At 44.5% G+C, this 14312-nt stretch overlaps 1 protein-coding gene across 5 annotated transcripts in view; it reads left to right on the top strand.

Moving 5' to 3' along the window:
* The window catches only part of Rim (Rab3 interacting molecule), a 35625-nt gene that overhangs the window by 3102 nt on the left and 18211 nt on the right, over positions 1–14312 (top strand). For all 5 annotated transcript variants that reach the window (XM_066736963.1, XM_066736964.1, XM_066736962.1 and 2 more), the window contains exons 3-14: positions 1243–1500; positions 1689–1919; positions 2184–2418; positions 5998–6223; positions 6439–6619; positions 8117–8324; positions 8455–8709; positions 9188–9211; positions 10392–10671; positions 10829–11077; positions 11199–11381; positions 12931–12960. In XM_066736963.1, the coding sequence (XP_066593060.1) occupies positions 1243–1500; positions 1689–1919; positions 2184–2418; positions 5998–6223; positions 6439–6619; positions 8117–8324; positions 8455–8709; positions 9188–9211; positions 10392–10671; positions 10829–11077; positions 11199–11381; positions 12931–12960 (2360 nt within the window). The remainder of the gene's footprint in view (positions 1–1242; positions 1501–1688; positions 1920–2183; positions 2419–5997; positions 6224–6438; positions 6620–8116; positions 8325–8454; positions 8710–9187; positions 9212–10391; positions 10672–10828; positions 11078–11198; positions 11382–12930; positions 12961–14312) is intronic.

Consider the following 14312-nt stretch of genomic DNA (forward strand, 5'->3'; position numbering starts at 1 on the left):
CGAAAGGACGCCGTGCAGGGGGATACGTGACGCAAAATATTGATCCAAGTCTGGCAGAGAGCGAGTGCGAGAAAGGAAATGTCAGCACGCATAGCCAAAAAGAAAGAGGAGATCCAGAGGGAGGCACGCTTGGTCAGTGAGGAATAATAGCGTAGAGGGGCGGGGGATAAAGGGGAAGAGTGCTCGATCAAAACTAGAAATTGTCCGACCAGGCGTCGTCCCTCTCTACTTAATTCCCTACACATATCTAGTCCGCACACACGCACGCTTTCCTTTTCCGTTATCTCCATCCGAAATGCCCGTCTGCTTTATCGTCCACCTTCTCCACTGTCAATCGATAATTCGCCACGCGAGATCCCCCTCTCCCCTTCCCCTCCTCACTATCCATTCAACGTCGATCGTTATTCCATCGGTGCTTTATCGTCGAGTCGAAACCTCCCAATTGTTTTCTATGCGACTATCTCTCTCTCTCTCTCTCTCTCTCTCTCTCTCTCCGGCTGCAGAATTTAAAGTTCACCGCGTAAACGAACCACGCACTCGAGGTATGCGCGGGAGAAAAGCGGCTTCGGCTGACCCTGCGCTATCCCCTCATTGGTGTATAGTGTGTGTGTGTGTAAATCAGGTCAATCGTGCGACCTCGATCAGCCGATACTTCCAGTCAAATGCACCGTGAAATCCGACGGCCACTCGCCATCAATTATAGCCAATTAAGACGAATTTCGAAGGGAGAAATGTCGGCGAAAAATTCCATGTAAACTCTGTAGAGCGGACCGTCTTAAAAATGGATCGCTTTGCACGTGTATTCTTACCCGCGGCACGATTATTTCCTTGTCCCGTGATGCAAAAAATACCGTGGCTAATCGAAAAGGATATGAAATATTCAGCTTGGTCTGCCAGAAATGTCTTTTTCCACTGAATATTGAATATCGAATATCAAGCGAGAGCTGTCGAGGGAAAATTTATAGCTGGCCAAGATATGGATTCTTTATTGGAGTTTTCGGATGGATCTTTGCTAAATAACGTACTATAGACGAGTGCGTGTGTTTGCATCAACTGCCGAGACAGTATGCGCTCCAGCTTGATTTATGTAATTGCTCAGGGTTTCCCGCTTTGGCCTTGTGACGTAACTCCGACATTCGTGCTACGTACTCGTTCGTGGCTGACCATGCAGTGATACCCACCACTGGATATTCTAGAGAGGATCCTGTGTAAATTTTGATTTCTTTTTTTTTATCTTTTCAGGTGGTGTGGGTGTGCATCCTTTGCAGGAAGAAACAGGAGCTTTTGTTGAAGACTGGAGAATGGATGATGAAGACGAGACTGGGCAGCGTGGATAATTCAATGTTGATGCAGGAGGACATGCAGGGCATCGGCCCTCAAGGCCTCGTCGATCAGAGCCTGGACAAGAGGCCGAAACTCGAACGTGCGCACAGCGAGAAGGAGAACATGTCCCTCCTACAACAAAGCACACTCAGGAGACAATACTCCCAGCAAGAACAGGTCGATTGGACAGTTTCTTCTCTCTCTCTCTCTCTCTCTCTCTCTCTCTCTCTCTATCACTTTCTTCTTTTAATACGCGCAAGCACCAACCGTTCAACTCAAGTCGGACAGATCCGTGCTGTATCGAAAGAACGTTCCTCCGAAGGGGATGGATGACCAATGACTGATCTGTTCCACTTGCCTTTCAGATGCCCCCGCATCGCATGCAATCGTGCGACGCCGAGATGGAAATGTCCGTTTCTCCTCACTCGAGAACTCTGCCGACACCCCACGTCGTCGTCGATTCTTATCCTATGCAGCAGACACCGAGGCATCCCGCAGTATACCCCGAGGACGATCCACGTTTGTACCAGGGAGAGATCGACGGTCTCATGAAGAAGCATCCTCAGACTTATCCGAGGCAGAGGTCGCTCTATCAAGTGAGTTTCAACTCGGAATAAAATATTCAATTCCGATCCATCAGGGAAGAGAGTCTACGTCAGGCTCTCCGAGTTTCAGTAGAAAAACAATGGTTTGGTCGGACGGAATATTTAAACGGTGTCAGTCTCTGTGGGGTTAACACGCTCTCAACCCGGTTTGACCCACTGCTGGGTCAGCCGTTGCTCTAGTATAAATCCACTCGACGCGTGACTCGTGATAGATTTTCAAGGAAAACGCCTGTATTTAGCATTTTGTACTTTCAGGAACAAAATCCGGAGCTGCGGAGTTACGATCAGTCGATAAACGTTGGCGATGTGGCTGTTTCGCCTCATTTGGGAATTCACTCGTCTCCTCAGCAACAGCACGTGTTGCACGCTCAGCAATCGACGCTTCACCCTTCTCAAACGTCTCTTCAGCAACAGAGAAGCTTCAGCAGCAGCGAGGAAGAACGGAGCACCCCGGAGTGCGTCAGCGACGAGCCCGACGAGTCCGAGAAGGGTGAGTGTCTACGACGATGTAGTAGTAGACATCCTGCTCGATCCAAGCTGCAGTCTTGGTTACTCGTCCAAATTATCCCCTGTATCTCGGGCCTCTTATCATACCAACACCAGTAGCAAAAACTCAGCGATTATTATTGATCCAGGCCTTCGTCTAGTTTATTACTCGCCAACATGATCAAAATCCAAACAAATATCGACGATCCAACATTCCAAGGTTTCTCTTCAATAGAACAAAAGTGTGGACGAAGCATTCTCCATTTTCTCCCGAATTTAGCTGGGATCTCGTTAGGCAAAGGGTCCCTATTTGATGCTAATTAGCGATACTTTAAATGAATTTGTTAGGGACAATTCTGGCCTTGTAAGTTTTTAGCGAGAAACGGGAGGTTGGGGGGATTGATGCTCTTACAAGCAAGTATGTCCGCTTTAGCTGGAAGAAGGAAATTATATGAGGAGGAAAAGAACGAGCGTGGACAGACACGTGCATTTGTGTCTTTGTTTATAGCAGCTTGGAGCAAGAAATGCTTGCGAGTCATATACACAACACATATCTACGTTCCATCTCCTCCTCATCGATACATCCCTTCCCCAACTTTCTCATAAATAGCTGTTTCCATCGGACAAAAAGGGTAGTAAACGACCATTCGCTTTTGGGGGTAACAATTGGATAACCGATTCCTTGGTCTGAATAATTTCTTGGCTGACTCACTTACCAGTCTACTGGACAGCTGATTGCTTTGTCAACGAATTTGGTTGACTATCCGGTTTGCTGACTTACCAGTTTACCGTTTGGTCAACCAGTTTACTGACTGGTTTGCTTCTCTATACTTACTCCCTTCCAGTTATTTACGACCCTCCCTCTCTCCCCATGGCTCGTTAAGTCGTCTCTTGTTCCACTCGCTCTCTCTATACACACACAAACATACATACACACGCCTCCCCTGCCAATTAACCCCTTGGCTTAAAGCTCCCCATTTATCCCCGCCACTTCCACACTCTTGCCATCAGAGTTCATTCATCCGTATCTTCGCTCTAAAAAACTAATCCATTTTCCAAGTTTCGCTACTAAAAAATAATAGAGTCTCCGGTGAGATTTTGTCCAAGTGGTGAAAGTCGGTGTTTTGTCAGACGGACTAGTAGAAGGAGAAGAAGAAGGGGGGATTAGGAATCGAGCGAGTGGAACAAGAGCGTGCTTGGTAAGACGGGGAGAAGTGGAGAATGTCGAGATATGGATTGGTCGAGCCGAATACCGTTGACATTCTAAAATTACCGGCATCCTTAATATTCCGTCGGAGCGCTCGTGTTGGTGTATCGGTGTACACGGGGTGACAACGGTAACCTACGGGAATTCTCGTGGCTTGCAGCAGTTCTCCTGGACTGTTGCATCGATCCTTTCGGCCTACGCTGCCCCCTACCCCTCCCCTGTCCAGTTCTTTACCCCCCTCTCCCCTCACTCGAACCGTCGCCCACGCTTTAGTCCAGTGACGTCAGTCAGCAGCACGTGGGCGAACATTCTTCAAACGTTCTTCCTTCCTCCACCAGCACCACGCCCACCCACCCACTCCTATCCTTTTTCTACTTAACCAAACTTCCTTATACTCTTTTCCTCGCCGTATCCAACTCCCTGTCTGGAACTCTGTTTCTCCGCTGGCTCTCCTACTCTCTCTTCTTGTACCTTCCTCTCTCGTTACCGACCATTGCCTAATTTTATTAATACCCCCTCTCCCTCCCTTACTCTTCCCCATCGCTCACGGTTCAAGACAAGATTATTCAAAGGAACTCCCCCCCCCCCCCCCCCCAAAAAAAGAAACAAAGAAGAAACGTCGCGTAAAAGACCCTCTAGTATCCTCTTCTTCCATTATTATTATTATTATTGTTATTATTTATTATCCAGGTAACTGCGAATGTCATTGATGGAGAAATTGTGAGAGAATCTGTGCGACGAGGACGAGTTAGAAAAGCGACGGTGTTGTTGCTCCCATTCGTAGATGCACAATGCAATTAGCCATTAGAGATTAGTTGTGTAGAAGTTGACATGCACGAGTTTCGTGCGGCAGGAGGGGAACCCTTTAGATCAGTTTTCCAGGACGACCGAGGCTCATCCCTCTGGTAAACGTCGAAAGATCTCCGGAAACCACATGACTTTTAGGATCCTCGCAGCAAGATGCATGGCAACGAGAAATATCTCGCTCGAAATTGATCCTTCTCGCGATTTTGAGCCTCGTTCAGCTGGCCGAATGTAACGAGACGAATCCTACGAGTTCTCCCATCTACGACTGAATTTAATTTGAAATTATGTACTTTCCTAATTATGATAGAGGAAAAGACAAACGCTGTGATTTATCTCGAAACATTTTGCACACTGAGAAGAAAATCCTTTGGTCGAAATAAATCTTATATATTTATATAGAATAGTAGCAATTAAATATCTTCTTGGCTCGATTAGAGTACAGTTAATGAATTTTCTCACTATTATCGCGAATAACCGCTCTTGGCACCACTAAAAAAAAGATTTATTTGAATCGAGAGATTTTAGTCGCGAGTGCAGGTGAACGAAACGCTTGTTTGGAGAGTTTGAAAATGGGATTTGTTGGTTTTTGCCTCTGTCATTGATTTGTTTATTTAAAAGAGCTGGATGAAATTTTAGGGGAGAAAGCAGCGATCCCAATCACGTCGAGGAGCTCGAGGGAAATGCCTGTGGAGAGAATCAGCCGGCAGTACTTTGCGGTACTTAACAAATTTTTCACAGACACAACATACCAATTTGTTGTTTCTCACCAACATTTGGAAATTCCATATATATATATATTCTCCAATACAAACAACATATACCGATACATATAAACCATTGTTATTTAATTCTAATCGATGTATCTCTCTCTATATATATATATATATATATATATATACATATTAATATATATATATATATATATATTTACGTGTATCTGTGCATGCGCCTACGTGGACGTGCGTGCGTGTGCGTAAAATTCATTCGTCGTGCAGGAAGAACGTTCGCTCTTATCACTGATAAGAAACTTTCTTCTCTCTTTCCATCGATTCAACCAAATTTTTAAAAAAATTCTCTCTGAACGACGGAGAGACGTTATTGCAAACGAGCGTACACACACGCACGAGAGAGGCACGCATTTGCGCGTGCGCACACACAAACACGCTTGCACCCTTCACGTTTACTCCGAGCATCGGTGTTGGCCCCGATTATGCCTCGTGGTCTCGAAGGACGCTCTCTCTCTTTCTCTCTCTCTCTCTCTCTCTCTCTCTCTCTCTCATCGCATATAAACACGCACACAACCCTCCACCGATCTGTCCATGGTTACCACATCAGGTATATATAGAAATAATCAAATGAATCAACCAACTACCAGAGAGGGTATGGAGTATGGATGAAGATGGCTGCTCTGATTACAAAAAAAAATATATATATATACACACGTGCGAGGCGAGGTCTCGACGTGGATTCTCGAGACGAAAGAGAGTGGGGAGGGGAAAAAAAGTAAAGAGAGGAATATGAGGAGAATTGAAGAGAAAGGAGAAAAAAAACGAAAGTTTGGTACTGTAGGGAAGGGCTACTATCGTCAGCGTCATCCTGGAAGCGCCATGTCCGGAAGTGAGCCAAGGCAAAATGGTCATCATCGTGCTGCAGTGAGCGGGATCGGTATCGAGTATAACGGTCTTCATCCACCATTGGAAGAACTGCGAAGAGCGGAGAACTCTGTAGTCGGAAGAAGCTATCCGAGGAACACCGCTGCTTCCGCCGAAGAAGAGTGGCGATTCGACAGTAGGAGGTCTGTCTCTATCTATCTCTCTCTCTCTCTCTTTCGCTCTCTCACTCTCTCTCTCTCTCTCTCTCTCTCTCTCTCCCTCTTTTTTATTTTACAACTTCTCATCGAGAGAAAGGGAGAGAGAGAGAAAGAGAGAGGGAGAGGGGACTGTTAAGGTTGAGAGAAATGACGATAAGAAAAAGTTAGAACGAAACCATATTGGAAGTGCTTTTCATCAGGTTCACGGAGAAGAGGGGGAAAAAAACAGTTCGATTTGACGGAGGGACCAATGTCGGTGGCCTTGAGGATTGGGAAGCCGATCGGCAAGGTAGCCAAGACAGTGCGACCAAAGACTCCGGCATAGAAACTTGTAGCAACTTTACGAGCAGCGAAGACAGCAACAGGGGCGACCTGCCCAAGGTACTCGACCTTTCCTCAAAGCGGAACACTGCTGCGATGCCAGCCGGATAGAAGCAAATGGGAAAAACGCTGCAAAATTCCAAAGATACTCGCGTGTAGAGAATATTCCGATCGGCGCGCGCACACCAGTACGTTTCTTTAGCCGATCGTGTCCACGGGCAGAATTATACTCCACTTGACCTTGAAACCTTTCCATGCGATCACGAACAGCTTAGAAAGCTGAAAGCCAGCCAGTTGACTATATATAGCCAGTGGACTTTCATCCAAAAAGATCAGAGCTCTTGTATCGTATATCATATATATACTGTACCAATACATATGTATAGATTGTATAGCTTTTACCCCGTATACCTATCGTCAGTCGGAACATTCGTCGTTTCCCACAATTTCCTTCGATTCACTTTCTCTTTATTCATTCTCGTGAGATACAGAAAGCTCCTTCTCGTTACACCAGAAAGCTGTATATGCAAGAAGCACTATATACAACGATCACACTGGACCCTAAAAAACAATTCTGCATGATCTTTTCCAATTCTTTCTGATTTTCATTGTTCTCCACGAGACTCCATTTTAAATCTCCTTCTTTACAAACGGACTATCATTTTAAATCGTTCTTGTCGTGTAAACGTTGGATTGTTCTGGGAGCGCGATAATTGATGTGCGAAGATCGAATGTTAACTGTACGCAAAGCATGTGTCCGCATGTATCGTTTCAATTCTCAGTGCATGCTTGGCTGTTCACGACACTTTCACTCTGTTTTGCTCCATTTGGCGAGAAGCGCGGTCAAAGTTCACCGGTGAATTTAGAGTCGAAGAGAGAAAATTGTTTCTTTTTTTTTTGTCATTCTGTCGAATCTACCAAATCAAAGATCCGCTCAGGATCAGCTTTATACGGACGGAAGTACATCCTGTGTACCGGTACGTCGTATATATACGGTACTTCATTGTGGTAATCGTTTGTTTGTCAACTTCTTTTTTTGAAGTAACAACAGGAGGACAAAATGGGGGCGTTTACTTATCAATTGTGTTTAATCGGGAACCAGTATTAGATATATATATATATATATCTCATTTTACATCTATTGCCTGCCTCGTGCACGATCAGCCAGAGAAATGGGATGCTGCTAGATTATTATTGTCATTATTATTATTATCGTTATCGTAATCGATGTACATGTACATACACACAAATCTATTACTATATATCACACTGGAGTTTCGATGCAAGCTACAGGAGAGAAAGAATTATTTGAGACAGGAAGAATGTGGGAGAGTAGCGATATATCCTGAGAATTTCTTGCAATGTATATATGTATAGTCAGACTCGAAGGAACAGTGTCGATCCTTTCCTCGATCTTGCATCGCGAGACGCGTGTGTGGTAATTTTGGCAATTGTGAGAACTATGAATTGGAAAAGAGAGAAAAGTAGAGAGAGTGAGAGAGAGATAGAGAGAGAGAGAGAGAGAAAGCACAAAAAATATTCTCCGGGATTTCGTAGCATCCGTTAACGTGGCAACCGAGCAGGGACGGACGAAAGCTCATTCGTCACATGGTCCTGCGAAAATCATCCTGCTCTGGAAGCAGTAGTAGTATATTTGGCCTTAAAGTCGTCGGAGGAAAACTCTTGGAAGACGGTTCCAGGGGTGCCTTGATCGAAAAAGTCAAGCAAGGAAGCACAGCGGACGTGGAGGGCCAACTCAGACCTGGTAAGAGCACCATTTTAACCTTACACTCTTCTAATATCCCTCTATCGTGGTTTTTTTTTAGACAAAAAGAAAATAAAATCCTGTTTAAACACGCAAGATCAATGACCTTAATGCTCCATCTTCTTCGCAGGTGACGAGGTATTGAAATGGAATGGAAGGTCGTTGCAGGGTAAGAGTTTTCGAGAGGTCAGCGACGTAATAGCGGAATCCAGGCAAGAATCCCAGGTGGAGTTGGTGGTTAGCCGGAAATGGTCCTGTAGTCCAGGAATGATGAGCAGCACATCGTCGATACCGACTACTGCGTCGATACAACAGCCCAGAAGATTCTCAAATCCCTCTCAGTGGAGGCAATCCAGCCTGGCCACCCAACATCCGCATCACAAAGGTGATTATCCCTTGTGGAGAACGCTGCGAACAAAATTCCTCTGCAAAATATCCCACCCACCCACCCTCCCGTCCTCACCGAGTCAGTGTTTTTTCATCCTTGAGGAAAATGAGTCAACGATGAGAAAAGTCCAATGCTGCTCCCAATTCCGATTCTAATCCTGACGTTGGAATTAATTTTTCCTTCCTATGGACGATTATCCCTCTATCCAATTCCACTCCCTTTTTTTCCTCAATGAAACATCGATGAGTATTTTACGTGATTATTGATCAGAGACCCTGTATGTCGCGTGATTGCTCACTCGATTGCCAATTCCAATTAATAAGCGATAGAGAGATTTGACAAATGCCAGTACTAGTCCGTATAGAGTGATTTTGCGTTATTTGCATATGATATATAGTTAGTTTTAAGTAGTTTTTAATCCACTGGACACTGCTACTCTATATTATCACAGATTATATGATTTTTCGCATTGCAGGTCTTAAGAAATGTATCCTGTGGGGTAGGCCTCAATCTTTTTCACATTTCCATTTCAATGTCTTTCCCCACCTCTCTGTCGAGCCTCCGATTCTTTTAAATCATTGTCGTTGAACAGCTCCCCCTCCGAAGAGAGAGAGAGAGAGAGGCAGGAATTTGCAGCACTGATCGAGAATACGCGAATCCTCAGGGATTTACGGATTTTTCGATCCACTTTTTCTCTCTGTGCTTGGTCTTTTTTTTTACAACCAATCAAATTTGAAAAAAGAACAGTGTGAGATTGGAACGAGGGACGAGCAATTGTTTGGCTTTCTATGTTTTCAATATTTTAAGAGTAGAATGTAGAACAGTAGAATTATTGCACCCCTGCCAAACCACCGTACGATAGTCTTTTATGGGAGCAACAACTTTTCTATATCACATGTCATTCTCACGTCTATGTCTCTTATACATTTCTCGTCTGTAAACTATACTTGGTCCTATGTACATGTAAAAGCAAGGGTACCTTTACTTATTTGCGTAAATGAAGTACTATATTTACGTATGTATATATAAATGATAAAGTGTGTATACCTCCTTGTACACGTATTGGTATTGTTATATGCGCTAGGATTCAACTTTACAAGATAAATGTTCGCGAAACTGCAAAGATTTATCGCACATTTTCATCGTCGAGCCATCCGAAAGTTTGTTAAATGAAATCTCTCAGCCACGTTTCCTACACCTCTTGCTATATTCATCCCACTCTCTACCCACCGAACCAACTAATTAACGCTTACCGACCACTCTCTATTCTTGCGATATTGTACCACACGAAAGCTCGATTAGCCCGAAAAGCGACTCTGACCTGTGGGAGAAGTCTGAGAAGCAGAAGAGAGTTCCTCGTGCATCTACTCTTCTTCTGCCATCGTGGCTGGGACGTTCCTATTATTAAGAATGGAGAAAACTGATGAAAAGTATGAGTGTAGGAAGGTGAGATTTTTTATATGAGGGGAGGGAGGGGAGTAACCAAAATAAGCTGATAAAAAAGGTAGAAATCTCATTGGGTGTGGAATGCTTTCCTGCTCGGTTGTCGATACGGCCATGAATGCCATTCCCCATTGTCCCAAAACCCAATAATAATAATGTTCCCCGAAGTGACTAATTAAGCCTAAGAGAGATCAACTAATTGAGAGATTTTTGACGGTGATGCGCCATCCTTGCAGAGCTTTACGACGCGAGGCGCGAGAAACCGTCGGTTTTAGTGACCTCGCCTGGCTCGCCTGACCTTTACGCCCAAGGTCGTCGAAAATCCGGCCACATCCGGCTAACGGACAAACAGGAGCACGCTTGCAACATCGGTGGCAGCATCCAAATCAAACTCGGATACGACCACCTCAGCCTCCAACTGATCGTCACGATCCTCTGCGCTTCCGGTCTCACGCCAAGACACAATGGACAGCCCAGGAATCCATACGCCAAAATATTCCTGCTACCAGATAGGAGGTCAGTCCTTTTTATCAACCCCTACCCCTCCATCTCGTAGTACAAAGATCTCTCTTGAAAATATTCAAGGTCATATTGCTCCAATTGTGAAATGTCCTTCATTATATATACATACGTATCACACACATGTATATTAACACGTTGTTGCAATTTTCAGCGAAAACTCGAAGAATCGAACGGAATCCCTGGCGAACACCAACGACCCTAGGTGGAATCAAACGTTTGTTTACGATGGAATTAGAAGGTCGCAGTTGCTGAAGAGGGCCCTGGAAATTTCAGTCTGGGACTATAGGTATCAGGCCAACGATTTCCTCGGTGAGGTCATTCTCGAGCTGGCCTCGTGCCCGTTGAACGACGAGCCTGAATGGCACCTTCTCTTGGCTCACGGCGAACACCAATTCGAAGGGTACGATGTGCAATCCCATTGAACACCACGCACGAACGTGCTAATACCGATGATCCATCGATCGTATTGGGAGGAACCCCTCGGTTCTCTGGATAAGATGATTAATGGAAACAATTTTCAGGCGGTATCCCGATCCGGATGAGATGATAACGACGTCCCTGGATTTTCATCTGAGTCCGCCGACAGCTTCGAGATTGAGCGACTCTGACAATTCCGAGTGTGATAACACGGACTGTGATTTCACGAGGGAGCAAAGGAGAACCGCCGACGGTGCCAGTATTAGTAGTATCGGTAGCTCTTCCAGGTAAGGACCTTTCACCGCTCACCGCGATCTCTCTCCTCGATTCTCTCAAGCTCCTCTAATCGCGCGTCTCCTCAGGAGAGCCATGAAGAAATCTTTTCGACTCCAAAATACCAGCAATTTATTCTATCGACCAGAGTCAAATGGAAACTCGCGTGCGATTTTAATCTTTGCCCCAACTGGAACTTATACTTTTTTGTGCTTCCAGGTATGCGATAAACGTAAATTTTATCGGAGCTTTTGTCGATTGGAAAATACCCATGGATGAAAATGCGTTATTTTGAAGAACGCGGGAATGGAAATGCAGCGGAGAGTATGCTGGAAGAGTCGAGCTTCCACACTGTTTTTCCTCATTTTTCTCTCTCCTCGACCCATTTCTTTGGCTGAGAATTTCAAGTTGAAGAATCGCTGCAACGACCAATGATACACACTCTGCAGAGTTCGACGAACCTTTGGGGGAGGGGAATAGAGGGGGAGATGCTTGCTTAAATCCATCGCGCCTTCTCTCTCTCTCTCTCTCTCTCTCGCTCTTTCACTCTTTCACTCTTTTTCGCGCGTCATCAGCCTAATCTTTGCCACGACGCGACTCGCGAACAAGCTCCGCCTCTAGTTTTGCACGAAGCTACCAAAGTTATAAGCTGCAAAACTGGGCAGCAAGCCAATTGACACAAGCCAGTTGGCTGCTGAACGTCGTTTATCGCGGAACGCTTTCTCCTTTCTTCCAATTTTTCATTCTACTCCTATATTTCTCTTTTCTACATCTTTCTCTCGTCAACCTCCGAGCCCGTGAGTTTAGATTCGATAAATTAAAATTCTTCTTGCGAGCCACGCAGCAGTTGAAGATTTGTGAAAGTTCCAGTGACATTTATGAACGTGTGGACTTTGGTTAAAAAAATTCAAAGAAAATGAAAGTGGAAGGAATAAAATTGTGTAGAGAATGAGTGAGAATTTTGCATTGGTATCGATGGCTAAATAAGCAGTCTCTCTCGAATCGTGAGAAATTAGTTGGAGCGCATATTTAATAACCTTTGATGCATCGACTAATAGGATTATCCGAAAGGGTTTCACCGGTACATTAATAAATCCATCGGCGGGGAATCCCGTCGGGGAATACGGCACGGCGTACGACGATCGGATTACTTTCTTCTCTCTATAACGCACCCCCGAGTCTCCCTCCCTCTTTTCCTCCTTCATACTCGAACCACGAGCATCCCTTTCAGCGATTGGTTTTTCAACCAAGCTCTCGTCCCGTCGGTCTCGATGACGTCAAATCCTCCTCATCGTGCCTCTCTAATTCGCCAACTACGTCACTCCTTATATCCAGATATTTGCACGTGTAACTATACACGCAAGGATATAGTAGCGGGGTTCTCTCTATTCGAAGAACAGTTTGAAAAGAAAAAAAACAAGAAACTCGCCGCAGTTTCCATTTGGCTGTATCCCTAAATCTTCTTCATCCGTCCCATTTCTTTATATACGAATGCTTAAATTCGCGACCAATGGAACGAGCAAGAATTTTGCTTTTAATCGTGTACTCTGTTATTATTTTTAGGTTTCATAATATGCCGTCGAATTATAAGCGGTACGGCTACTGAAAATTCTATTTATCTCTATCACAAAATCCATGCTACACGCGATACGCATCAGTTACACGCTATAGGTTCTCATTAGAGCTGTGCGTAGCAGTGTTTATCGTGCGTTTCTCCAGATTAAATTTTTTCTTCATTCTCCAGCATTTATTTTGATCCTTGGCCAGTTTTCACGCGACGGTGCGGGGGCACCATTGATGCGCAGAAAATAATGCCAAGAGCAACGCGCGCAATTAACGAAGGAAAGCATGCCAAATCGCATTATTGCCAGCCCTCTTGCAGGGAAGGAGCAGGAATATCCATTCAAAATCCATTCTTCCTTCCAAGTTGAATCTTTGCTTGCGCCAATTGGTTAATTATAATTGTCAATAATCGACTTGGCTCTGCAAAGAATGGCTGTTTTTACACGAGTAGTTGTTCCTTTACCGTATAGATTTGTTAGATGATAGAATTAGCTTGATTCTGGAAAAACAAGGGGAAAGGGTGTTGTGGAGAAAAATCATTGATCCCTGGAACACATCAATGAATGGCAAGAATCCTATATAGTATGAGAGTGACAGAGTGAAGGATCAGTGATTTTTCAAAGTTAATTGCGCAATGAAATCAGTGTTGTTTTTATTACAGACTATATATATTGCTTGATAAATAGATTGTTTTCTGCGCCAGTGCACTATAGACAAATTTTGAGCGTATTGGCAAAAGAATCGGAGAAAAGAATATCAGGAAATGTTCAAGAAACATATATATATATATATATATATATATATATATACATATAAACGTTTAACGCCGTTACGTCATTGCTTTTTTTGGACATTTGGAGAGTCGCAGATTTCTAAATGTTTGTCGTAAAGGAAATGGCTTTCTAGAAACGCTTGACGCATATAGCAATAATAAGATAGGACCAGCGAGCAAAGGGCTTAAGAGCGTGCGAAGCAAATGAGAACGAACGACATTATATTCTCTGCAGGAAGAAATCTGGACAAATCGAGAGTTTTAAGGTTTTCAATTGGCGAGCGAGCTAGGAGAAATTGCTGCGAGATGGAGAAAATTTTTGGCAAAGATTACGACGGTGGTTGAGAGTGCCAAGTTTGTGTCGAGAAGTTGCAACGTGTTAAGCCCTTGTTTGATCCTTGGCCTTTCTCTGTCGTCGTCGTCGTCGTCGTCGTCGTTGAGAGTAAACTCGAACGCGCGTATCCCCCTCTGTCTCGTCGCAGTGGGCTACTGTGCGCCAGTGGAAAACCCGCTCTCTAGTCAGACGCGCTTACCACAGTAAACTCGGCCAAATTATTTTTGCTCGTTCGCCAGACTCTGTAATGGAGGAGGGAGGGGGGAAGCTTGGAGC

The sequence above is a fragment of the Prorops nasuta genome, unplaced genomic scaffold (assembly GCF_024137725.1).
Source record: "Prorops nasuta isolate Cenicafe-Biocafe unplaced genomic scaffold, Cenicafe_Pnas_1.2 PNAS00017, whole genome shotgun sequence".
NCBI lineage: Eukaryota > Metazoa > Arthropoda > Insecta > Hymenoptera > Bethylidae > Prorops > Prorops nasuta.